The 27,183-nt window shown below is 38.1% G+C and overlaps 2 protein-coding genes and 1 long non-coding RNA gene across 7 annotated transcripts in view; 1 reads left to right on the top strand and 2 right to left on the bottom strand.

Moving 5' to 3' along the window:
- PTPRK (protein tyrosine phosphatase receptor type K) overlaps positions 1-10,231 on the bottom strand; it is a 561,297-nt gene extending 551,066 nt beyond the window's left edge. For 2 of the 4 annotated variants that reach the window (XM_079148158.1, XM_079148157.1), the window contains exon 1: positions 9,883-10,120. In XM_079148158.1, coding sequence (XP_079004284.1) covers positions 9,883-9,985 — 103 coding nt within the window. In that variant the 5' untranslated portion in view covers positions 9,986-10,120. Of the gene's footprint in view, positions 1-9,882 lie in introns of all 4 variants that reach the window. The other 2 variants (XM_079148159.1, XM_079148160.1) reach the window with 2 other exon arrangements.
- On the bottom strand, positions 368-9,875 carry LOC306666245. The gene is made up of 2 exons (XR_013765249.1): positions 6,732-9,875; positions 368-5,395 (listed from the first exon to the last, which is right to left on the bottom strand). It is a non-coding gene; the product is annotated as an uncharacterized lncRNA (long non-coding RNA).
- A 74-nt stretch (positions 10,232-10,305) lies between the features above and the next one.
- The window catches only part of LOC306666234 (uncharacterized protein), a gene marked incomplete at its 5' end in the record, with an annotated part of 32,141 nt that continues 15,263 nt past the window's right edge, over positions 10,306-27,183 (top strand). Inside the window, 2 exons of one of the 2 annotated variants that reach the window (XR_013765239.1) lie at positions 10,306-10,627; positions 10,974-11,182. Coding sequence is in view for 1 of the 2 variants with exons in the window: in XM_079148220.1 (XP_079004346.1) it covers positions 10,306-10,627; positions 10,974-10,987 (336 nt within the window). Of the gene's footprint in view, positions 10,628-10,973; positions 11,781-27,183 lie in introns of those variants that run through there. The other variant, XM_079148220.1, reaches the window with a different exon arrangement.

Below are 27,183 nucleotides of genomic sequence, written 5' to 3'. Positions count from 1 at the left end.
TGTTGCTCCCACATGTATTAGAGTTAGGCAGCAGAGGTGAGATCAAAATTACACACAAACTTGCGTTCTCTAGTGCTTTTTACACATTAGTTTTCAAGGAGTAAACAGTTAGTAGGTTTTATTAATTTGTCATGGTTTAGCTTACCCTTTGCCTTCTATCAAAAATTAATATATACATACATATATACATATATCTGTAAATACATACATCTATAAATAAATCCTGCCTGGACACTAGAAAACCAAGCAGATATCTAAGATGGTCTCTTTCATTTACACACACATTATTGTCACTTTGTATCTGGATTACTATTTCAATAAAAGTCAATCATTAAGACAGGTTGGTTTTTGGAAACATTGTTTTAAAAAAAATTCGGGATACAGCTGGATACAGAGGTACATGCCTATAATCCTAACTACTCCAGAGGCTGAGGCAGGAGAATCACAAGTTCAGGGCCAGCCTGGGCAACTTAGTAAGACCCTGTCTCAAAATAACAAGGCTGTAGTTCAGTGCTAACAGTGCCTATGGGCTTAATCCCCAGTACTAGAAAAAATAAATAAATTCTGGACACAAACTAAAATAATTACAAATGATCCTAAAAAATAATTCTTTATATAAATAACCATGAAACAAAATGACCCATATGTTGTAATAACACTGACCCATATATTAAAATCTAGATTTTGAGTTCTGGTTCTTCCACGATATATGACTCTGGGCAAATTATGTCAAATGAAGGGATCATTAATTTTAATGTTGGACTTGTTCAGCATTGAGGCAAGGAGAATAAAATAATAAAAATAGTAAAATTCATACTTTTAAAGCAGGACTTACAGGAAAAAGCAAAAAGTAAAAATTCCCTAAATTATGATCATTTGATCTGTAATGCATACAAACTTGCCAGGCAAGAATTGGTTCTTTCCTGGCTTCTTCTTTCCCCCTTAGAAGCTAAGGCAAGGTTTAGGCACTGGGTTCTCCTGGTGTTGCAACCTGGTCCAACTGTCCCTTCCCCACTACCTCCTTTCTTGCCTTCAGAAGGATTATAAACATGCACAAGTATTCCATGATTCTTTTACTGTTCAAGCCCCATTTAATTTCATCCCAGACACACACTGCAGTTTCCTTTCCAGAAGCCACTTCCCTACCAGTGAAGAACAGATGGTATGAGGACCCACAGTTGCCTATCAGTACACAAACAAGCTGGGTGGGGATCTAGGGCTAAACCCAGAATGCTGGACTAACCAATCTGCACCTCTTCCATGCCATCAGAGCCACAGATTCAACAGCTAGATACCTGATCTGCTGGATTCAATCACAGTGAACCTCAGGTCCTTTTCAGTTGCAACCAGCAGGTAAGTTCACATTTCATGAATGGACTTAAACCTAGATTTTGTGATATGAGAGCTTCCATAACCATCTTGCCTCTATAAGGAGCCTAAATGGTTCTGGAAGCCTCTCAGAGCTAAGTTGAGCAAGCAGAGAGATATCATGTCCCAGGGGAATAATGGGAGCTTCTAAATCAGGTTCCAATTTGAATTGCCAGTTGAGAAAGACAATAAATGCCCCTTTTGTTATCTCTAGGCTGGGTTGTATTTTCTGCTCATATGCAACAACAACAAAATGTCTAATCACTATGCATATGTGTGTACATTCAACAATGAATCCTGACACGACAGTTCTTCACATAGCCACTTGAGGCAAGTTATTACTTCCCCCTCCCAGCCTATTTGTACAATGGAGATCGTTCTAATCTGAAAGTTTTATTGTAAGGAGTTGAAATGGGTAAAGCACTAATCATAAGTCCTGGCAGGTCACAGGCTCTCCATAAAGGGTAGTTTCTATCACTGTTTCTGCTATCGCTTTGGGAAAAACTGTCCTCTTTAACATGTGAGAGAACAAATGACCCTAATTATTGCTGACAGGAATAAAAGTAAAGGCAGTAAGAAAAACAAGCTCTAGAATTTGGAGTAAAATTAGAAAAAGTAGCAGGTTAGAACATTATAACTCTGAAAATGACTTTCAGAGTTTTTCTATCACTAGCTCTCCTCTTTTCAGTGCTCTGTCTTCAATGAGATCTCTTTCTTTTAACTTCCATGTTAGAATTAATAAACATGGGGGTCATACTGACTATTATGGATCTAACAACTGTTTTTTTTTTTATTTTGTTCAAAGTAGATTTTAATTCATAGTATCAAAAATACAGAGAATACTGCCATCTATTATACCCAAACCCAGCTTATATCGCTACGAGCAACTATTATGGGTTAACATTAATTTATACTTGTTGCCTTTCATTAGTCCCTGCAATAGCCATGTCATTATGCCAGTATTTTTCTGAATCACTAGTGAATGGCAAAAACAAATATACCAGTTGTGATTTAATCAGAGACCTCACTGTTGAAACAGCTAGCTCAAGTAGACACATTTAGAATAGTAAATGGATAACAAAAAACACTTACAGGCTCATTAATAAGAAGGCAATTAGGTCTTCTGGGAAAATTCATTTTCTAAAAGAATGCTAAAGCAAGCTATAAAATGCAAGCAAAATTGTGTTTTGACATGAATAGTGTACACTGTCTATTACATCATAATTTTTCTCTTGAGAAAACTGACAAGAACCTCTGCTCTTAAATATGAGCACAAAATATAGCAAAAATAATACTAGTGATACTTGACGCAGTCTACCTAGTAACTCCCTTTCATTAAATTTGACTGTCCTATAAATCAGCTCCTTATTTAAAAAGATCTTAGATTATACTTGGAAGAAAAAAGAATTATAAAGCAAGAGACCAACAATGTCAAAAGGCAATGCTAGTTCCTGTGCCAATATAACATGCTAAGTAAAAATGATTTGCATGTAGCACATCTGGTTCCTTCAATAGTATGTTTACCTCTAAATATTCTTATACAAAACACTCATAACCCAAACTAGACTTATTATTATTTTCTTATGAAAATATTTACTTTATATTGTCTGAGTATTCTTTAAAAAGAAAAAAAGCCTGCGTGATATTGTTCTGATGAGTCTGAAATGTGAAATTATAATCATGTAAATACTGATAAGAATTATAAATCCAGGGAAATTTGTTTCACATTATAATTAATCCTTTCACAACAGTTTTACAATTCTACAATAAAGTGCGTGTGGCAATCTTTTCAAGCTGACTGTCTTTGTCCTACAGTAGTGTTCTCAAAATTAAACATTCAAGAAAATTACCTGAGGATTTTTACTAAAATACAAATTCTGACTCAGTAGGTCTTGCACTGGTTCTGATCACAAATCATCACAAGTTCCCAGGTGGTGGTGCTGCTGCTGCTGGTCCATGAACAACAATTCAAGTCTCAAAACCCTAGGGCACCTTGCAGTGCAGGATTCCAATGGCCATAAAACAGCCATCTCCCCCTGGGTGGTAGTAATGACCTTAGAAAGGCTTCCTCTCTCCATTTGAATTGCTGAAGGACCCAAGGCAAGTCACTTCAAGAAGCCGTGGCAAGAACACCAGCTAAGCAGCTGCTGGGTTACTCACTGTCCCAGGGAGGATTAGGAGAATTTCTGTGGTTGGTCAGCTGCAGCTTGAACAGGGTTTGGAGAATCAGCCTGAGCAGCTGGTTAAGGAATAGGATTCAATGGGAAGGTTTTATATAAAGAGACCCCAATCTGAAAGGAGATTTATTATTCGCTCATTATAAAGCATAGGATAGAGATGGGTGGGGTGGTGCGTACCTGCAATCCCAGCAGTTCGGGAGACTGAGGCAGACAGATTGCAAGTTCAAAGCCAGCCTCAACAAAAGCAAGCCACTAAGCAACTCAGCGAGACCCTCTCTAAATAAAGTACAAAATAGGACTGGGGATGTGGCTCGGTGGCCAAGTGCCCCTGAGTTAAATCCTCACTAGCTAAAAAAAAAAAAAAAAAAAAAAAGCATAGGGCATAGGATAGGTGGGGTAGGGAAGGACAGACTATATAGTTCCTTTATTTTACATTTCAATTTCTCCAACTATAGAAAAAATAATGACCTATTTTCCATACTCTTTCCAATAATATAAGTACAAAGTTTTGATCCTATCCCTCGATGCCTTTCACGTCTTTCGAACCTGGAACTTAGGACAATGAAGTACTATCACTGTTAAGAAATACTCAGCTTTAAGTTTTCCCAGCAAAAGAAATGCAAACGATACTCAACTATACATTATTTCATTTGACTTTATTTCTGAATTTCTCTTATTAAAAAAAAAAATGCTAGAATGACAACTGAAGAATTTATTCAGCACTGCCGCCTTCATAATTTTTATGAACAGAGTTCAACAATTCAAGAGGAAACACAAATTATTTCATTAGACTGCTTACTTTGCTTCTAAAACAACTGTAAGTGGCAAAATAAGCCACTTAGAATTTTTATGAATTATCAACACACAAAGGAGAGCACCGAAAAATTCAACCAGGGTCAAGTGGGGAAAAGTGCCAATGTTCTGCCACAGAATCAACAAGTGTCTCACAGTCCAGGCCCAGTGTCTTCCCAGGACCCCAGCAATCTGGAAAACCTCAGAGAATAAAGTTTTTTCAAATTACGTAAATTCAGTTTTTATTACCAAAATGTTAACTGCAAATCAAAAGAATTACCACAAGAATCTAAAATGAAAATAAACACACCTCTCAAAACAAAATCTTCATGGAACTTATAAAACTTATGTGCAACTACATTCTTTAAGAATGTTTTCATAAAACACATTTGCGCTAAGCATCATGTTTGTGAACTGTCTATCTCAGAGTTCACATTGTAAACATTCAAATAATTTTAAAGAAGTTTTCCAAAGTGTAGTTAGATGTAATTTATTTCATTTATCTCAAAATAATCAGCCAATGTTGTAGTCAAGTTTTCTATTCCCATTTACAAAATGAAACAAAGTCTCTCTTTCATTCACAGATAAGCATAACAAATAAACATTCTGTGACATTAAAAGATTATTTCATAGATATGGAAGTTTGCTTTTGACTTCAACTGAAATAAAAAGTAGCCTGACTGATGTATTATTTACTTTGTTATCAAATACCACTTAAAGATATATCATGAATTGATATGTCTTGTATTATTTTTCAGTAACTATGACAAACAGCATGAATTCTGATGAAAAAACAAGTCATGTTCAAAAGCAATTACAACCTTTTTAGGTAGGGAAATATCATTTGATAAAAGAACACAGACCAGATACATATGATCAAAGGGTAGAGTCTGAGAGGAATACACAGAGGGAAATTTTTACATTGACAGAATAAGAAATGAATCTGTTTGGACAAAGGCAAAGACTGATTCCAATAAACAAGTCAAAAATAGGACTCTTTTTCCCTCTTCCGAAAATTAAGAGATCAAACACACACATACACACACACACAATCCCTGTGGTCTTTTGTTTTGTCTGTAAGAACAATCTGTAAACTCTCTTGATGTTTCCTGTTCTCAATCTTCCAGCATTCCTCTTCCTGCCCTTCATGAAGAGCAAATATGGGAAATGGGACCAGCACAGATCCATATTTAGTATGATTTGCTCTCTTTTAATAACACCTGGAGTAAACTGTACATTGCACTTCAAAAATATTAGTAGGAACCAACACACTTCCTGTGTATGAAATTATGCTGTGTGACTATCCTATTTAAGGCTATAAAATATATAATCAACCATCATTGCTAGTCATATGAGATCGGGCAGGAGAAATGGCCTTGGTCTTGGGTGGTGGAAGGTCATATTGCCCATTTTTAAGAATATGTCTGGCTCCAAAAGAAATCACAAAGCTTGTGGTTTTGTATATATGTATGTGGGACTTTTTTGTTACAAGAGAGGAATGGGAGGAAGTGTGGGAAAGGGGTTGAGTAGCAGAGGGGTTGATTTATTTTTCAAATGCACAAAGAGCTGTCAACAGCACACGTGCCAATGCCCAAATACCAGCCAAACCTGCCTCTTTCCGTCTGGGCAGGCCAGACACAAATGACATCTCGCAATCTAGGAAAATCAACAATCAGATATAAGGGGGCTAGGGAGGGGAAAACCAATCCCAGAAATGTCCAGTTATGTATCATTGCTAGTGATTAGAATTTGGAGTTTGAAGGCATGGAGGCAGCAGGGGATGATGGACAATCAAAACCAGAAAAGTAAAAGGCAAACCTTAAAACAAACAGGCTACATGTATCTTCCTAGTAGGGAATAAGTGTAAGAGCAATTAATTTTGTATCAGAGACAACAAGGAGTCAGACAGAAGGAACATGGCACTGCTTAAATGAGTTGCAAGGTCCTCAGGGATCAGCAGTATGACCTGCCAGGAACCACATCCAAGGCCTGATCTTGAGCTGAATTTCCAGGCTAGCATCACACTAAAGAGACAATAGTCCCTCTCTAGGTCATTGATAAGACTGCATCTAAAAGCTGCATGTCATTCTCCACACAAAGATGAGAAAAACTGAATCAACTGTTGAATAAATAGTTAAAGAAACTGATTTAATTTTTTCCCCATCGTTATAATACTAGGAAAATTCACAGTGATTCTTCCATAGGCTTAACTCATATAAGGAGCTACACAAAGTGGGTAAAAAGAAAATTTTTGAAGAGCAATATGCTGATACAATTATGGTCAGAGCCATTCTAGAATGTTTACGTTTCACAGTGATTAAAATGGATGACTAGTTGAGTCACACACACACACACACACACACACACACACACACACACACACACACACACATCTGAACAGCCTGTACTCACTAGGGGGAAAGTTCTGAGAATTCAGAAACAGTAAGTGAAGGGCTGAAACTAAGACACTTCAGCTACCTCAGTGAAAGAGGATGTCCCAGGAACCTGCACAAAGCTTTACACAGACAGTGCTAGTTCACATAAAATATTTCACTGGATCCTCATAAAAACTATGTTGGATAGGTCAGAGCAGATATTATTATCCCCATTTTATAGAAGAGAAAGCCAAGTCACCTCATCTGTGACCGGTTTTGTGAGTCATCTGAGTCCTACAGAAAACTTGCTTACAAGATGATAGATAACCAAGAGATGATAGCTACACCATCCAATAAGTTTATTTCAGTACCTCTTTGTACTTCTATGCCTCAGTTTTCCCAGATAGAACAGATATGACACATGTCATTTTAAATGACAAACTAGATTGAAAGAGTGTAAGTTGAGATTTATAGGAAGCTCTGATTTGAAAGATGTTTATCATGGAGCAGTTTTACACCTTAACTCAAAAAGCTAAGAAAAATGCCATAATCATGAAATTATTCTTAAATTTGTGATTTAAGCAAAGCAGATACAATTCTCAGTCCTTAAGATTTTATCAAGCTTACTATATTAGTAACTACACAATAATGTTGAAAAGTGGTAAACTAAACATAGTAAGTTAGATTTAATTTATTTGGAACTAAGCTATATTTGGAACATTGCTTTCAGATTTTTAAAACATATTAAATGCTCAAAAATTTCATCAAAGTAGAATATTTTTTTAAAAAAACAAGAAAGAATACACCTCCAATCTCTACTACATGTCCAATCCATGTCTTTGCAATAAATCTGACTGCCTATAATAGAATTTGAAAATAGTAAAATACCACAAGATTTATGATAGCCAGAAAAAGGGAATATTTACAAAACAGACTTTTAATTTATGAAGAAATACAGCTATATCCTCAATCTGTCTTTAAACTCTGGAAGTAAAAGACATTCATTTCTGGGCATGTATGTATATAGCGGAATGGCAAAATTTTAAGATACAATCCTGTGAGAACTGCATCTGTTAGGACTGTACATTCTGTTAATAAAATTTAACATAAAGTTCAAAGTTATGTTTTGCCACTAAAGAAAAGCCAGACATATTTACCTAAATCACTCAGAACTGAATGTCTCAGAATATAGTTGTTCATTTACGATACCTAACCTACAGGTATCAGAAAAGCACATCTGAACATTATGCTGGAAGAAATTTAATATTTACTTGCTCATGAAAGGATAAATAACACTTAAAAAGAGAAGTTTCTTTACTATTAAAAATATATCAACTGTTGAGACATTAAGTTACAAGTCTTGAATACATGTGAGTTGAATCATACAACTGGTAGAGTTCAAACTTTCAATTAACAAACTACATGTCTTTTCAAGCGTAGGCTCTCTGTGGAGTGACAAACACTGTGCAGAAATCAATACTCTCTCCAACTTGCCTGCATATAATGAGTCACATCAAGCATGGTTCCAATACTAACGGGCATTGTATGTCAGAGATGCATGCAGTAATGCTTAATCCAAAGAGAATTTAATTAAACCACCGGATCACTCATTGCATAGAGCTGTTGCCCTCTGTGCCCATCAAATATATACAAGGCTTTCCTTCTGCGTGCTATCATTTCATAATCTCTGCCTGGGTGGACGGCACATGCTGCCACCTGAATCTGTTGTGGACTAACTCCTTTTCTACAGTTCCAAAGAGGGGAGCGGAGTGGAGAAGGAAAGTAAATAAACGATGACTCTGGAAAACAATGTGAGTTTATTTCCAGGAAATTGGGCAGCCACAACAATGAAAGAAACTGTCAAGTACAAAATAAGTTCTTTCTCCGCATCCTGCGGACTTAGGCGCAAGGCTGTCGCTTTTCCCTTCTTCTCCATCACCTCTCGGCCACCTCTGCGTTTCCATCTGCACCGCGAACCAAGGCAGCAGATGCGCCCGCCAGCCAAGCTGAGCTGGATGGGTTAGCCAGAAAAGTTGTCACAACCGGCGGGAGGCAGATGAGCGCCCGCGAGCCCGCTCCCCAGCGTCCACCTGGTGAAACTTCAGAGCCCCCAGAGGAGAAAAGGATAGAAGCAACCAACCCACAGGACGAACTACAAAACTGGAAGGGAACAGGGACCCGTTCGGGAGAGCTGGGGTCACGGACTCATTTGAATGGCTTTACCTAAACCTAAAGGGCTAACATTCAAAGACTGCTCGCATCCCTCTTTTGAGGTTCCCCAAGCGGACAGCAGTCGTTCGGAGCCCCCATCACGCCGGCTGGCTCCGAGAAGTGGGGAGCCAGTTTCTCGTTGGCTTTGCGGAAGAGCGGGCTCCCACACGCGGCTCAGGATTCCGGGACTCGGCGCCCAGACCTGGCTGCACAGGACGGCCCTGCACAGATCCTTAGAATCAAAACATCTTAAAAGATTCGGCCAACAAACACATATTCCAAGAAGTGCCCTGACCCACAGGACAAAACCAGGAGCAACGCAGCGCTGGGGGAGGAGAATGGGGACTAGGGGAGAGACAGGGAAGTAGTTGGACAAGAGTCAAGGAAGGTTATTCCCGGGACAAAAAGCACCTGGCAAAGCGCGCCGAGGTCAGTGCCCTCGCGTCTCCTTTTCTGACAATGGCTTCCCGGGGAATTTTTTGAACACTCTAGTGGCTGGCAGCAACAATCCCACACCGCGAGCAACAGCGCAGTTGTCCCCGGAGTCCTAACTACTTTTTCTTTCTCTCTCCCCTACTAACCCAGTGCAGCCTGCGCAGGACACCGAGGCCACCAGTTTCCCCAAGGAAAGCAATATCTCCACACACTCCAGCACAGCCATGCAAATCTGCGCCCCGAGCAAGCCTCAGGGAGGAACAATGGGTCGCAAAGACCGAAGTTACCTGCGCCAAGTGACGCCCAGCTCATTGCCCCGCGTCCCACCTGGCACAAACTCCGGGGACATCTCTTCCTCTCCCCTGTGACCGCCTCCCTCCGGAGGGCCACGAAAGCTTCCCCCAAATCCTTGCCCCCGGCCCAGGCAAGGGGCCAGCTCCATGTCTCATAATCCCGAAGCTGTGGGCATTGGTCGGGGCTCCGGACGCCCACGTCACCCACACGCCACCCGGGGCACTCACCTGCAGAGAACTGGCCTTGGGCCGACCCCAGGAGAGGCCAAGGGGAGAGGAGCAAGAGCGCCACAAAAGCAGGCAGTGCCGCCGCCGCCGCCGCCGAATCCATGTCGAGTTTGGGAGAAGTTTCAAGCAGCTTTGCAAAGAGCTGCAGGGGGATCGCGGCGAAATCCACGACGGAGCAGCGGGACGGGCAGCCCAGGCTCAGGACCCAGAGTCCACCGCCGCCCGCCAGCACTTTTTCCTTCTTCGCAGAAACCAAACTACCTCGGGGGCGAAAGCGTCTCCCGCGCCGCCGGCCGGCCGCAGCCGCCGCTCTCCATGCTCGGCGGAGGCTGCTCCTGTTAGTCAAGAGTTACTTTGCTCGGGGAGGGACGGGGGCGGAGTCTGGGGTGACGTAGGCCCGCGGGCTCCAGGCGCTTCTGAGGAATGCGGGCTCGGGCTCGGCGCCGCCGCCGCCTCCTGCCGGAGAGACGCGCGCCAGCCTCGGCCGCGCGCTCCGTGCCCCGCGCCACTCGCTGCCTTTGTTCGCCGCCCGAGCCCAGCCGCCCGCAGCCGCTCGGGGGCAACGAGCGGGAATGGATGCGGCGCAACTCTCTGACCTGTACTAGAAACCGGAGTTTGAGAGGCGAGTTTGGTAAACAGTGTGGCCGGACTACCGAGGTCGAGCGCAGAGGAGACGGCAGCAGCCCGAGGAGAGGCGTCCGGGGGTTATGTCCCCAAGGCGGCGGTCCCACCAGAGCGTTTGCCGGTAGGAAGAAAAGGGACTATAAAGCAACCCCTAAGGCAGTATCGACCTAGGGGGAAATTAAGTTCCTTATTCGTGCAATAAGGAATAAGACACTCCTCCGCCATAGAAAACTTGTTGTTCCTTGTCCGTATAATAAATAAAACTTGGACCAAAATAAATGCTCGGTAACTTTCCAGTGTGAACAGCTGGCGTGTCTCGTTTCTGGTTTATTTGTCATTTGCCAAATATTTGAATTTACTTTCTGCTTCACTGACTTTGCTTCTTGTTCTGAAACCTTCTGGCCTCTTTCCATTTCTCCGTCACCTAAGAATTGCATCAGGGCTCATTATTCTTTCCTTTCCTACAGGTCTAATGGAGTAGAAAAGGTTTTTGCATTTTTAAAAATATCTCGTAGCTATTTAAGACATAAGTATTTAACAAAACGACTCTACCCCGACCATGCAAACAGAGATGTATGATTGATCTGCAGGAAAGTAAAGCTACCACAGTGAAGTATTTTACTTCTTCAGCAGCTTGGAGTGTTTTTGCCATATGCCATCCTGACTTGCTTCTGTGGTAAGAACGTATGGTACATACTTTATTCATTTTTGTAGCATGTCACAAAAATAAGTGTGATCACAATGGAATAAATAGAACTTAGAATTTTTGTGTCATATAATTTCTAACAATAGTTTGTTGATTGACATATGTCACCCAGACATCTTAAGATATGCATCCTCATTGAGTTAGTCATTTTAAATCAAGACAATGTGAAATTCAATTTATATGACATTCATATAATTTACCTAGCCACATATTTCTTTAATCAAATATATGTTGCTCATGACAGGCTTTGGACAAAGCCTAGAATTATAAATGAAAATAAATATCACATGTATATACAGGCATTTTGCATATATGTATATTATACATACATGTAAGGAAGGAAAGACTTCTTTAAAAAGCTGATCAGAGCAGAAGTTTGATTAAACAGAATGTTGAGTCCTGTGGCTTGATAATCTAGCACATCTACCAGACCCTTACTTGTGGATTCAATTCAGCATAGTTAAGTTTCTCTTTTCTTAGGGTACAATGTTTTAAACACATTAATCTATGACTTTGAGCACACTTCACCATTCCTATTTCTTAAATTTAGGAAAATTCCTAAGTCACAAGTAACCAAAAACTGAAAGGCATGTGTGTATGTATGTATGTGTTTATATATATATATAAATATATAATATATATAATTTTTTTTTCTTTTTAGGGACTTAGTAGACTTTTGTAACATTGAGCAACAATTTGCCACAATAAGAACAAAGTCCTACCATCTGTATACTAATTCATATGTTCATATATACTTGTAAGAAAGATGAAATTCACTGCTTTGCCATTTGTTCGTTAAAATACACAAACGGCTTCTTTAAAGATTGACAATATGGTGCCACAGTTCTTGCCTTGTCCATTTCTTGAATTCATTTCACTTTCTCTATCATAGAAGTAAGAACAGTAACAAGTAATGTTCAGAGAGTGCTTACTGTATGCTAGGCACTGTCTTTGGGACACACAATTGTGCATGGAAACATCATGATGCACAATGTTTCATTGAGTTCAGGCAACAGTCCCTTGGCTTAGATACAATTATCCTCATTTGACAAAGGAGGAAATAAGACTAGACATTAAATTACTTGCCCCATGACACCTATACAAGTGAGAAGTAAAGGAGGCAAAGGAAGAAAAAAAAAAAAGGAAATTCTCAAGGAATTGGCAAACTAGCAAAGATGTCTTTTCAGTAAAAATTTGAACAAGTCATTCCTTTTGTCCTTAGGGTCCTTAACTAATGCCAGCCCATAGGAAGTAAAATCATGTGAGTGGAGATCATGTGTTTCTTCCACATACCAAAGTTCCTGGCAAATATTAGAAACTTATATTAAGTTTTCGTTTGTTTAAAAGACTGAATGAATATGTCAATCAAAAGATGAATTAAAAATTTTCTGTAACTTTTAGAAATGATTCAATAACATTAAAAATCACTGATAATATTTAGTAGCTATTCTAAGGAAATATTTTAAAATATGAAAACAATACAGATACACAACAGTAGGCAGATTCATGGGCATTATATGGTAGGATATTTCATGATCACTAGAAATGAAGATCATAAAGAGTGAAATGTGAAATGGAAGAATACTTATGATTGAATGTTTGGTTAAAAAAAGAATAGAGAGTTTTAGTTCAGGAAGATGTAAGTTCTAGAGAGGAATGGTAGCGAGATTGTATGACAATATCAATGTATGTAACAACAGGGGAAGCATGTGATGAAAAGAGTCCTTCAGCTCATGGCTGCCAAAAGAGAAAGGGGTTGGGTAGCTGAGCTCCCAAGATTCCCTTTAAGGACAAACCCCACTGACCTAACTTGCTACCCCTAGTCCCCCCTCTTAAGACTGCAAGTGAGGCCAGTATTATATGTATATTACTATAATAATTTAAAAAATCAAGACAACAGAAGTCTACGTGTACTGTGAAAACAACCACGCAAAGAAAAAGAGAAGACTGAGGGAAAACCCATAAGCCATAGTATTAATTTAATTCACAATAGAGATAGAATTATAAATTTTTACAACTGCTATTCTCTCTTTTTCTATTTTTTTGGGGTGTTTAGTTATAGTCTGTCTTTTAAAAGAGCACAGACTTACATTCATACAGTTACTAAATCCAGTCATGAACTTAGCAAGACCTGCACTTGGCAATAAAAAAATGTTTTCTGTAGAATCTAGTTCTATCACACTTTAACATGTCATTGAAAAATAAGGTCTCAAGATCAAATAAGCTTGAGAACTCTGAACTAAGCAAAGATAACTAGGTTTCTTTACTATAGCACCTTTTCCATAGTTACTAATATGGTGCTGTGCACTGGGAATCTGTTTGAATGGAGAAGAACATAGCATATCTCAAAGTGGTCGACCACAGAACACGTTAATAAACAAGTATGTTAGTCAAGCTTTCTGTTGCTGTGACAAAATACTGAGATATTCAACCTATAAGGAGGAAAGATATTTGGTTCATGGTTAAAGAAGTTTCAGTTCATGGTCACTTGGCCCCATTGTGGAGAAACAGTACATCAGGGGGAAGCACATACTGAAAGAAGCTGCTCAACTCATGGCATGAGAAAGAGAGAAAGAGAGAGAGAGAAGAGGTCTGAGGTCCTAATATTCCCTTTAAGGACACACCCCAGTGACCTAACTTGCTACCCCTAGATCTCTCATCTTAAAAGTCCCACCACTACCAATAGCACCATAAGTCAAGGACCAGTTCTCACCAAAGGATCCTTTGGTCAACGTTTAAGACCCCATCTGTGGCAAGGAGTATCTCTCAGGACTAGGATTACAAAGAACAAAATTTGGGAGGCACTCCCTTAAACAATAATTAATATCTTTATATCTCAATTTTCTTCAGAGAAAAAGGAGATTCAAAAATCAGATTTTTCAGAGGATTGAATGAAATATGTATTATTCTTGGAGATGTAGACTTGGTTGCAGATATAGATATGAAAGGGCCTGAATGATAATAGATGCTTAGTAAATGTAGTTTTCTTCTCTGAAGGAATATATGCACAAACCCATTCCAGCAGAAGCGAGGTCTTATTTACCCAATGATAGTGTGACTGTACACACAGCATGCATTTATAAGCAATTAGATAATATTCTCAGCTTGTTAATAGAAACTAATTGGTTATATTATGCTTTTCAGTTTATAAAGCATATTCACCATGTGATCTCAATCCAGCCTCCCTCTGATCCTGGAAGAAGGCAAGTCAGGTAGTACGTTATTAATTCCCCTTAACTGATGAAGAAAGCCACAGCTCAGAGGGATTAAAATACTTGCCCAAGGTTATGCAGCTGGTAATCACAGGGCTGTAACTCCGACTTGGGTCTTCTGACTCTACATCTCAGTCCCCACCCCAATTCCCAAGTACTTAATTCTCATCCTCAATTCTCATTGCCAACTTATCAGGCAAAGCCTCTTGAATAGGTATTTGGAAATTCATTTCTATTTGCTCTTTGAAAGGTGAAAAAAAAAAAAAAAAACTAAACTAAACTGAAAACAGTTTCTTTCAGTAAAATTCTTGGAGTGTTTGTGTATTGTCAATGCAGTACCCAGGGAAGAGAACAATGGGGAGTTTCTGACAATAAAGCCCTTGGGTAGAGCAGGAAGATCCAGAAAGGAGAAAAAGGGTTTGTTACACCCTTGGAAGCTGTTGTTCTGGATGTGTGTTGGCCTGGTGAGCTAGAGGAAAGCCTAATCACTCCCTGGAGTTGCTCTCTGACCTGGCCAGTTCCTACTTAGATCTCACCACCAGAGTCCCTAGGACCTAGTGAATGGCAATTTGCCTGAGTCTCTAAGGAAATTCTCTTCTCTAGGCAATTTTGGATCAGATGAAAAGAAATACACTATATTGAAAACCAGAGTTATTTTGTGAGTCCCTTGAACCCTTTAAAATATCCATAACTGGGGATTAGTTCAAAAACAAGAGTCAAGGAAATGCATGCTCCAAAGGTTTTATCAAGGGAAGGAAAAAAAATGTGAGCAGCTTGAGAGCTCAGTGTTGCCAATTTGGAAGAGCAATTTGCCTACAGCTGGATATAATTAACAAGCCTGGGTCAAAAAAGAAGCCAATCATAAAAGTGCGAATTAGATTGAGGTAGAGGAGTGGGACAGTGACAGTCACTTCCAAAGCTGGTATATTCTCACTTGAGAGCTTTCCCCCATTTTTAGAAAACCTAGTTCAGTGATCTTAATAAGAGATGAAGTTTTGAGGGATAAAAAAGTTTGACCTTACAGTAGTCTGGTATGAGTTTTTAAAATTATTTTTCTATGACATTACATCATGCCCTATTCTCTGTTTATACCAGTGAGTATTTTTCCATACCCCTCCCCAAAAATGTATTTTGTTTTACCAGATTCACTAGAGGAAAAAAAGGTATAAAAGGCACCTTCTTACAGCATCCCATTGAATCCTATTTAAATTCCTTTGGTTTGAACGTGTGCATTTTCCTGAGATATTTTGTGTTTGTTATTTTAGAAAAGCCAGGAAGGAGGATAACTTAAAACTAATTAAATAGACCATGCATTCAATAATACATTTTGTGGGGTTAAGAGCTCATATGCAAAGTTGCAGCCTGATGAGAATTAACACAGCTGAATAAGAAATTCTCTAATGATTATGCTCCTTTCTGCCTCCCACTTATTTCTGAAGGGGGTTAGGGGGCCGGCTTCACATATGGAACCCTGTGGCTCTTGCCATCTTTCTTCTCTGTTTATTCTGGTCTTCAGACAGAATGAAATAGAATTTTGAACACAAAATGCGGTGCTTCCAAAGCTCTGGAGATTTTTCTAATCCTCCAAATGTTCTCCAATAAAATCCTCCCTTAACACTGTTGGTGCTGCCACAGCATTCATAACTGGGGGAAGCCTGACAAGAAAATGAACCACTGAAACCTACACACCAGCACAGGGGTTCATTTCCATGCTGAAGTCCTCTTTAAGCAAAGCAAAGAATTCATTTTGTCATTTGCAAGCATTTATTAAGTGTACAACACAGTGCTAGTTACCCTATGAGGAATGCAGGGAAATTAGCAGTTTACATGTGAGTTTAACAGGGAAAAAAAAAAAAAAAAAAGTGACAACAAACTGCTCAAGGCAATAGGAAGATAAATGAATAAGTGTGTGTGCATGTGTGCGCACGCGCATGCCTGTAAATGTGAAGGAATAGAAAGCAAAGTACTAAGCCACGGTGAAGTGTTGTTGGACGGGAAGGCTTTTACAATGGCTAGCTTTGAGCTGCATCTTGAAGCAAGTGACAGTTGTGGCAGGCAGAAACAGAGACCTGAGGGGTCAATCGCTTTTTGGAACTTGAACTTCTAACTGGAATAGGCTTCCTGGGTTGTAGCTGGCCTTGATAACTGACCAAAGTGTGTCTTTCATTGACTGTGATACTTGTCTATCCCGAGGAGGCTTTCTCATTTAATTGAAGAATTTTTGAAATTCTCTGAGAAGCTTTGTTGGAAGATGCATCAAGTACATAACAGATTTCTCATAACATCAGATTATATGCTTTTAAATCACCACAATTGTCTAAAACTAAATAAGCCCAGAGAAGAGTTCATTAAGAAATAGCCACATGAGCACAGTAAAGTATTAAAAAGTCACATGCAATTTCTTTGGGACCATAATAAAATAGTCAATTAACTTTTTTACTCGTTGACAACTACAACTGATAGAAACTAATGGTCCCATGATCTCAGCAGAAAGCCAAAGAACAAGAAGTGAAACAGTCTGGGGAAAGAAGCAGAGGCTGATTTAATCAAAACCCAGTTTTATTTCAGTTTCTATATAATGCAAAATGGTCATCTAACTACCTTATGCAAACTTCATAGAAGCTTGTTAGACAATTTAGATATACATAATATGTAATATTATCTAAATTAAACTATACCTTACATGATTTAGTAGGCAAAATAGTGCCAACTCCCAAAAATGAAATATATGACCTAATCCCTGGAAGTTGTGAATGTGTTACCTTACAGGACAAAGGAACTTTGCAGATGCAATTAAGCTAAGGATCTTGCCAAGCTATATTATCCTTGACCCCCTGGGTGGGGTTTGGTAATCCAGGATGTCCATATAAGAGGAGACCATTAAAATCAGAATCAGAGAGAGAAGATGTAGGATAGAAGCAAAGGTCATAAAGAGTAGAAATTGCTATACTTGTGACTGAAAATGGAGGAGGCTACAAGCCAAGGAATATAAGTGACTTCTAGCAGCTGGAAAAGTCAAGAGAAAAGATTTTCCCCCAGAGCCTTCTCATGAAACACAGCCCTGCTTTCTCCTTGGCTGTACTCCAGTGAGACCCATTTCAGACTTCTGACTTCCAGAGCTTAAAGATAAATTTGTGTTAGTCACTACTCTGTAGTAATTCATTACAACAGCAATAGGAAGCTAATACACATGGGTCACCTCAAAAAGTCTTTAAATATCATACCCATTTTATAGATGAAAAACTGATGCTCAAACAGGTTAATCCATGTAGTGAATGGGTGGAACAAAAGTGTTTAAGCCCATGCACTCTGATTCCATAGTCTATACCTTTGAGATACACTATTTCAAAACATTAATTTAGAATGGCAAAAATATATTGTTAGCATATGAAGGTAAGTCGTGATAGCAAGTTTATAAATTTTGTTGACTAGCTTTACAACTTTCCTTGTATTCACAGTTAATATAATTCTTAATATTCTATTATAGCTCCTTTGCCCTAAATGCTAACAACCATATACTAATCTGGTATAATAACATTATTTAGCCAGAAGAACACATGAATTAGGAGATAACCTCTGTCAGTAGTTATCCTGAACACCAATCATTATGTACAATTGGAATATCATGAACTTTTGGTATATTTCCTGACATAACTGTCATTATGGACTGTAAGCCATTGAAAAGTTGAGACTGTATTCCTCTCCGTTCTGCAAGGCCCACAACCCATGTCATTCCATCCACTATCTTACATCCACATGCTATTATGATTCTGTTGGTTATTAATGCTGGGGAGTCATTGCCTCCTTATTGCCCAGTTCAAGGGCTATAACTTTGATTTCCTGGAAGTGGAGGATTGTATATTGTTTATTACTGTATCAGCCCATAAAACAGTTACTGTCATACAGTCATTCAACTCAACTATAGTTGAGAAATGAATGAATGAACATACTTTCCAAGGCCAAGTGGCTTTATAGGCGGGCAGGAGAAGTAGAATTTTGACAGAACGACAGAATGAACATCTGAAGAGAGGGTTTAAGAATAACAATAGCTGGGTGACATGACACTCAGCTAGAGTACCGATTATTCAGGAGACTGAGGCAGGACTGAGGCAGGAGGATCACTTGAGCCTAGGAGTTGGAGATCAGCCTGGGCAACATACCAGGATACCAGACAAGAGAGAGAGAGAGAGAGAGAGAGAGAGAGAGAGAGAGAGAGAGAGAGAGAGAGAGAGAGAGAGAGAATTCTTAACTTCCATAGCCATGTGAATAGTTTAGAAGTATCATTCTGATGCAGTATACTAAAGTTCATTTTCTTCTAATATTTTTCTGTTTTATAGCTCTAACATTATTCAAGAATGCAGACATATTAGTTTCTTTTTGTATTCTTCCTGCTGTCTGATGAAACTCTTTCTTTTGTGCATAACAAACAGTTATTAACATCACTTATTTACATCCAGAGACATTGAAGGTTCATTTTCATAAGTCATTGTGTGACACTCAGAACTCACTTCTTATGGGAGTTATGAGAGCTATGAGTTTAAGTCTAAGGCATTCTGGATAAAGTGCAAGTGCACATGCAAACAATTTAGGACAGTTCAAATTACCTTAGACCTCAGCAGTTCAGGTTTTCCCTTTCTAGATATGTGCCAGAAGAGAAAGCTACATACATACATACCTCTGTCTTTTATATATATATCTTTTATATATATGTGTGGTGTGTGTGTGTGTGTGTATGTGTGTTTGTGTGTGTGAATGAAATAATGGAGGCAGATGGACAATAAAAGGAATCATCCAGAAAGAATAACTTCCTGTAATTAATATTTTAATATCTGAAAAAAATCTGAAGAGGACTTGTTGTACTTTGCTTCCCAAACCAAGACTAGATTCAATGTAACAATGTTTTCAAAAGTAAAAATTTAATTCAGTAGAAAAAAAGAAATGTATGATGAATAGACCAGTTTTTTTCCTTCTTAACCATGGGTATTTATATTTTATGAGTAACAGTGTAGCCATCTGGCTTTCCACTTTTACTTGGGCTACTAGGGTACTCAGAGCTAAATTTGCAGTCATAACAATTATGTACAACTTATTGGTCTGCATTGTTACATACTAAATTTCCAATGGTCTTACTTTACCATTCTACATGGGTTTCCTTTCACTTTGATTGTTTTATTTGTATTTTAATGTATTGATTTTAGGGGCTAAGTCTACTGACCAATTAAGCAAAACTTCCCCAGCTAGAAGGGATACTTTTGTTTTATGCATTCATAGAATAAATCAAGAGTGTCTGTCTTCCTGTTTCTTAAATCTTTTTGGATTACAAAAGCCAAGTCACAGATACCTTGTCCAAGATTTTCAGTGGGTTCTCAAGCATAGCTTATTAGCTAGCTAATTGTTGGCTAACTAACCACGGGAGTGGGGAGTAGTTTCTGCATTATGAAGGCTATCACTTAAAAGGTAATCTATTCATCTTTAAATCACGGAATTCTACTAGCTTTTTAAGTTTACTTCATGTGATATTCTCAAGCTATCTTTAAGTTTTTGTGAGAGAAACAAGTTAAAAAGAATTAATCTTGATATAGAAGCTATAAATCATAGCAAATGGATATGTTTAAGGAAACTAGGTAAGATATTTGAAATGTCTCTAAATTATTGCAATTATATGATTCAGATTCAAAGTATGATTGCTCAAAGAAATATGAAACCTGAGTTGGTAAATGACAAGACCCATCACAGAGCTATTTTGTACAGTAGTAATGCAACCCTGATCAGTTTACTAAAGAGCCCTAGGGGCATATTAATTATTTAGCGGTGGAATAAATTGAAAAGTTGGCCCTAACTACTTCAATACAAATTGAAACAGCAGACTCTGCAAAACTCTCAGCAATAATCACAGAAAAAAAATGCAAGTGCATTTGAAATCAGGTTTTACATTTGGTCTCCCTTGTCTTCCTCTAGACCCCCAAAATTCAGTTTCCCCACTGCAAGCTCATACATTTCCCAGCCTCCCTTCCCACTCTTGACACTAATCATTACCTTCCTAATACAGTAACTCCTGCCTGCATCTTCCCTCCTTCCTTGCCTCCCCCTTCCTTCCTAAATATAATATACACAGGGCATCAGGGGTAGCTTACAGAGCACAGGACTTCATCTGTTCAAGAACATGAGTTACCATCTAATGGTGAGTGTTGGGGACAATGATAATGACATGTGAAAAAAAGAATTAGAAATAAACGCAAAAACAATAGGCAAAATTGAGGTACAACCTGCTGTGAAGACACAGATGAAGAGGTAATTAATTTCTGTCATTTTCAAGCAAGGGTAGGTGACAAATATCTTCACTGTGTTTATTCTCCTCCCATCTGTTTCTCTCGCTTCTAATGGGGACAATTTGGGATCTGGATTGTCAGATTCTGCTACCAAAATATGAAACTGGAGGATGAAATTTATTCTGATGTCAACCACAGAAGATGCCGGATTTAACTTAATACAATGAGGGAGCAGTTTAGTGATGAGGTCTCTGTAAGGAACAACAATCCATGGTCCCTTTGGCATGTTGCTGCTTTTCAACGCCTGGTGTTGGATGCTTTCAGCCATTCTCTTTCTCCCTCTCTGCAGATTTCCATCTCTTCTCAGGATTCCTCAGTTGTTAGGCATTTGCTACCTCATCGGTACCTCATACCAGGCTATTCTAGTTGTCTTGTGCTTCACGTACCAACCAGACCTTGTGCCAAGATAACCTGGTTGCCTATGGGTTGTGAATTTGGAGATATTTTCCACAGTCACTTTGTCAAAAATGCCAACATTCTCTGTGCCTTATTTCATGTCACTGTGAAGTCAGAGCAGAAGGCTCTCAGTCACTTACTGTTACAGTTACAATTATTTCATCATATCATGTTTTCTAAATATCTGGCAGAGACGAACTACCCTGGGGAGGCCAATTCACTCATTCAGCCTCTATTTACTTTGAGTCCTATTATATGTTGTTACAAAAATGAGTAAGACTTGTCTGACTCATATGCAAGTTGGGGAAAGAAACACACTGTATTCATTTATTTTTATGTTTGTTTACTTGTTTGTTTTATGGTGCTGGGGATCCAACTGAGGACCTTGCACATGCCAGGCAAGTTCTACCTTTGCTTTACAACCTCACCCCCACAACTGTAATTTTAACAAGTGATAATTATATGGATAATTTGCCAACACTGCCTTGGGCATTGGCTAATGAAATAAATCAGAGATTTGAGATGAATCTCAAAGATTAAATTGCAGTTGGCCAAAACTAGGGAAGGGGGAAAATATATCAGAATTAATACTCTGAAATGGGTAGTGTTTGAGGGAAGGCGGGGATAAAGATCTCAAGCAGCCCAGAATGGCATGGGACATTGTGGGTAGGGAAGAGGTAGATTAGATACCAGGAAGAAAAGGGCAAAAGGGAGAGTCATGGAAGGGTTTAAGACGGCCTTTGATTATTTTTAAATTTTCGCCATTGAGAACTTAAGAGGCAAAGAAGTCACACTCAGATTAGTGGGATACTTTGGAAGAAATCGGAACATGAATAATACGACTGACAGTGCCGGAATTCTCAACTTTCCTTTTAATCAGTTTTTTCTCCTCCTCACCTAGAGATCCCTTCTCTAGGTCACAGGTGTGTGTCATTTTGTCATACACAAACATTGAAGAGTGCGAGTCTTGGTTCTACCATTAACTTACTACTCACAAGTCCCCTAAACATCCAGGGATCTAATTTTTCATATTTCACAGGAATGCATGAGACACAGTGATCCTTAAGATTTCTTTTAGTTTTAAAGACTATAATTATTTTTTTATTTTGAAAGAATTGTGCTGTAAATAGCACTATCTAAATAGACACAACTTCCTCCTACCAGGAGCAGAAGCTTTACCCAAATGTGGCATTAAAGAACTCAGGGCTTTATTATTATAATTTTAAAAAGAATTTTTTCTTCAGTTCCAAAATAATGTATGTTCATAACATATATTCATAACATAATAATATGTGTTCAGGAAAATTAGAAAGAATAAAATTGTAAAACATCACAACTCCCACCCACTCAGACATTATATGTCTAATACTGGGTCTATAACCTTACTAAGAAGACTCTTATGTTGTGTAAGAAGCATTAAATAGGTGGCGACTTATTTTCTATTAGAAAAAAACTTGCTTTCTTCCTTCTACTAGTGCCAAGAGATATCCATACAAATAACTACTGAGTGTTTCACGGGGTTCAAGGAATCTAGGCAGATTTGCATCTGCCTACAAAGTCAATCAAACATACACTAAGAAAATCCAGAGAGAATTACAAAGTTAATATAAACATCTTCCCTGTGACTTCAGATTAATGCTTCCTTAAAGCTCTTTCAAAGATAACACTCAAATATTAATAGCAGCATGTACCAGGCACTGTACAAGGTACTTTCTATTCATTAACTTTAAACCTCATACTAGTAATTTAAGGCAGGTATTCTGGATCCCAGTTTTACAGATAAGATTTCAGAGGGTGGAGAGGCTGACTTTATTACAGCCACTTCCGTAGTAAAGATCTGAGCCAAGAATTAAACCCCAAAACGCCTAGTCCCTAAAGTCATAGTGATAACACTACACCAGCATTCACCAAACAGCTTTTGAAATTATGTTAGTATCCAGTGAGGCAATGTTCCATTAAAAAAAAAAATAAGCTCTATTTTCAATTATGTTTCTAAGACTCTACATTGCAGGAAAGATACATGTTTAACTCAAGGTAATTCTTGATTTAAAAATCTTACTTGATAAGAAACTGCCTTTTTAAAAAGATGTCGTGTTTTGGGGGACACATATTAGCATATACAGGTGACTGCATTTTTTTCCTAAAAGCATGAAATTGATTATGAGAAATTTGCAAATCTTCCTTTCCTCTAACCAACATTACGAAGGTAATGGAAAATATAGGATCACTTGGTTCTTTAGACCTTTTTCATATATATCTCCATAATTTAGTTATTGTGAACTGAAAGGAATGATAATTATGTGGGGACCAAATAAAGTTACTGTCTACATGTAACCTCAAGGTTTATTGTAGGTTACTGAAAATAAATTTATAAAACCACTTACAGAAAAAAAAAATCTGTAAAACTGTTTCACAGGGCACATTTTTTTTCTTAACTGAATGGGACTCAGTTTCCTTGTCTTTAAAATGGGGATGATAATACTAATATATAATTAATATTAATTATGGAAGAAATGTGTCAGGTTGTGGGAGAACCTTAACTGTCTTAAATTGTAAGAGAAGAAATATAGATTTGACGTAATAGAGTGATTTACATAACAGAGTGATCAAACTCTTTTCATCAGGCTGGTTTTAAAAATATTGGGGTGATGGCATTATATAGCAGAGATTACAACAGTTTTCTTTAATTTGGTGAGTCTGGCATTTTACCAAAATGCCCTCCTCCTCTCTAGCGTGGGCTGGAGCCATTGGCCAATATCTCATCACTATCGTCAGGACTCTTGATTTTAGTTTGTCTCAAGGATTTAGTTCATGGACTCAAAACTGACATCCTCAAGTTTCACTTGATTGTAGTAGGTGACTTAAAATTTGACAAAGTTAGGACTGTGTTTTTTAATTATTTCATAAACAGAAACAAAGAATTTTCTAAGCTAGAAAACTTGAAGAGAATGACTTCAGAGGTAGCAAGACTTATCAATATTAAAGAGATAAATGAAAGAAAGTCAGTCCTGGCACTTGAACATTAACAAATGCCCCCACTGGTGGACTGGCTGTCAGCCATAAAACCCTAATGCCAACTCACAGCAGCTCGGGGTAAGGAAACCCAGGAAACATCCACTGAGCCAAGTTCTTTCCTACTCAGTACAATCGAAATAACCCCTGCCCACTAGAAACATGACCTTTAAATTCAGATAACCCTTAAATAATGGAGCATAAAAATACCAAAAATAACTATTTTCTTCATGACCTCCAGGATAAAAAGAAATTGATTTATTGTGAAACCAAGTTAATAGAGTTTAACCTATAAGATCTTTGAATGAACCCCTTTTAAAATTTTGGAAAGACATGAATTATGTCCTTATATGATCATAAGCTTTTGTAAAAATTTGCAAGTGAAATTATTATATTTGGTTACACCTTTGTCTTTCCTCTTCAATGTGCCCTGTACTGTATTTTGATAAATATCAAAATAGGCATTTTTGGTTGGTCATTGATAAGAAGAGTTGGGAATATAATTAGGTAAGTCTATAGTACAGTGATTCTCCACTGGGGTGATTTTGCACCCCCCCCCCTCTTTTGGAACAATTTTTGAGAATCACAATTGGGACAGGGGTTGGGGGTTCTAATAGCATCAAATAAAGAAGGAGGCTGCCAGACACTCTGGAATTTGCAAAATCTCTCTCCCCCAGTACGAATTTATGTAGCCCAAAATGTCAATAATGCCAAGATTAAGAAACTCTGGTTTAGTGGATTGCATTTTTGTGGTCTGCAAGCACTTTCACATATGGTTACATTATTACTGGTTGTTTGGGTATAGAAATGGTTTCCAGGAAGACCCTGTGCTGACTTGCTCAACATGGTGATATGAAGATATAGGACCAGAGAGTACCATTAGATGAACTTGCTCTACATTAACTGACCCTAGACATATATATATATATATATATATGGAGGTGAAGGAAGAATGTTTCCAATAAGCCAGAAGTTGGTTGGAGATTATTTTTCCAAACATTGGAAATGTACAATTAAGGAAGGATGACTGGGCAAAACAGACTTTCTCTTCTGTCAGGATGTAATAACACCGAGATGAGAATGATGCAGAATGGAATGTATAGAATTCGTGTGATTGAGGGTACAAACTTACAGCAATACTGTTAAAGCCACTTATACCTTTTTTTTTTTTTTTTTTTTTTTTTTTTTTTTTGGTGGTGCCAGGGATCGAACCCAGGGCCTTGTGCTTGCAAGGCAAGTACTCTACCAACTGAGCTATATCCCCAGCCTAACTTATATTTATTTTTAAAGTCACTTGTTTTGTGCATCCCAACAAAGGGAAGTCTTAGCATAATATTATCAAACATGAATAGTGATGCTGAAAGAAAGTTTTCTACAGTCTAATGAGCTAAAAAGTATTTTTGATTCTAGGTGTGGTGGCACAACACTGTAATCTCAGCTACTTGGGAAACTGAGGTAAAAGGATCTAAATTTCAAGGCCAGCCTGGGAACTTGGTGAGATCTTGTCTTAAGATACAAATTAAAAGGCCTGGGGAAGTAGCTCAGTGGTAAAGTGCCCTGAATTCAATCCCAGTATCGGCCACTGTGTGTGTACACAGTATGCAATCAAAATGCTGAGGAAAAGAAATACACTATGACAGGCATTTGATTATCTAATTATAACATTATATTTTCTTGAATTTTTGTGATTTTTTTATTTTGTCAGTTTTAAAAATTTGCAATTTGTTGTGATTTCTTTTACCATTTTCAATATTGACTTTTCAAAAACTAATTTTGAATGTGTAAGTTTGATTAGTTTTTCTTAAAAATGGTTTACAAAATTGTATAAATTTTGGACCCCATGAGACCTAGCTATTCCTCCTAAATATACATTTTATTGTGAAATAAAATTTTGAATTTGTTATTTCTTTAGAGACAATGTTTGCTTCCTGCTCGTTTCAGAAAGCAGCCACACTGAGAAATCCACATTTATTCTTTTCTGCTCTGTCTTTCTAGAACTAAAATATTCTCTTCCATTTCCCTTACTTAATGGAAAATGAAGATGCAAGGAAAAAAATCCTATTACTTCTGTGAAACCTGCTGCCCTAAAGTCACAAACATAATTTATGGATTCTAGCCATGCTTGCATTCCTTGCCATGCCAATAAAGTTTATTGAAATTGGAATTGGAATTAAAAAGCTTAAACTAAAAGAACCAGTCCAGAAGTCAGAAAAAAATATATATATAATATATATTTAGGTTTTACCCAAAGAAGAATATTATTCAGCCAGACTTCATACCAGTTAGCACTAAGTAGTCAGTTTTATTTTTATGCCAGCTAATCATGTGAATGTTGAGGAAAATTTTCACTTTTACTTATTATTTTATGATCTAAGACTTGCCATCCCATATTGAAATGAGGGTCCAAGAAAAAGGGAACTTTTCGCCTTATGCTTTAGACTTTAAGGGCGTTAAGATTTAGAAAGAACATGACTAAAAAAAAATGTCTATGTAAGGCCAGAATTACTAGTCAGGGTGAACATTATAAAAATGTAAGTAAAAATGAATTTAAAAGTGATATGAGTACATTGAATTGGTTGAAACATAAAATCCCATGGTGAAGTATTTGTGGATTGCTGCAGGAGATCTACATTAAAGTACATTATTTCATGCAGAGAGAATCTTGCTGAAATTATAAAGTACTCCTATGGCAAGAAGGAAAGAACAACCCACAGCTTTATAGCAGCAGCCAGAGTAACAGCACACATCTCAAAATAAATCCCTCACACTTTCAGAGGGATGACTTCTGCTAATCAAGTATCTCAAAACATCTGGGCCCCACTTGGAATTGCTAGAGCATTCCGACCAAAGAGACAGAAATGTAGATTCCAATAGGGCATAATATTATTTCAGAGGCGCTGCTTTTGAAGCATTTCTAATTTCATTTAGTCTCAGAATGCCCCAGACTAATAGGGAGACCCAAAGATGATGAGTATCAAGAGTCCTCAATTGCAGATAAGGGAATATTCAAAGCTGAAAACAA

The sequence above is a fragment of the Sciurus vulgaris genome (assembly GCF_902686455.1).
Source record: "Sciurus vulgaris genome assembly, chromosome: 7".
NCBI lineage: Eukaryota > Metazoa > Chordata > Mammalia > Rodentia > Sciuridae > Sciurus > Sciurus vulgaris.
This window is presented reverse-complemented; position numbering and strand designations above follow the sequence as displayed.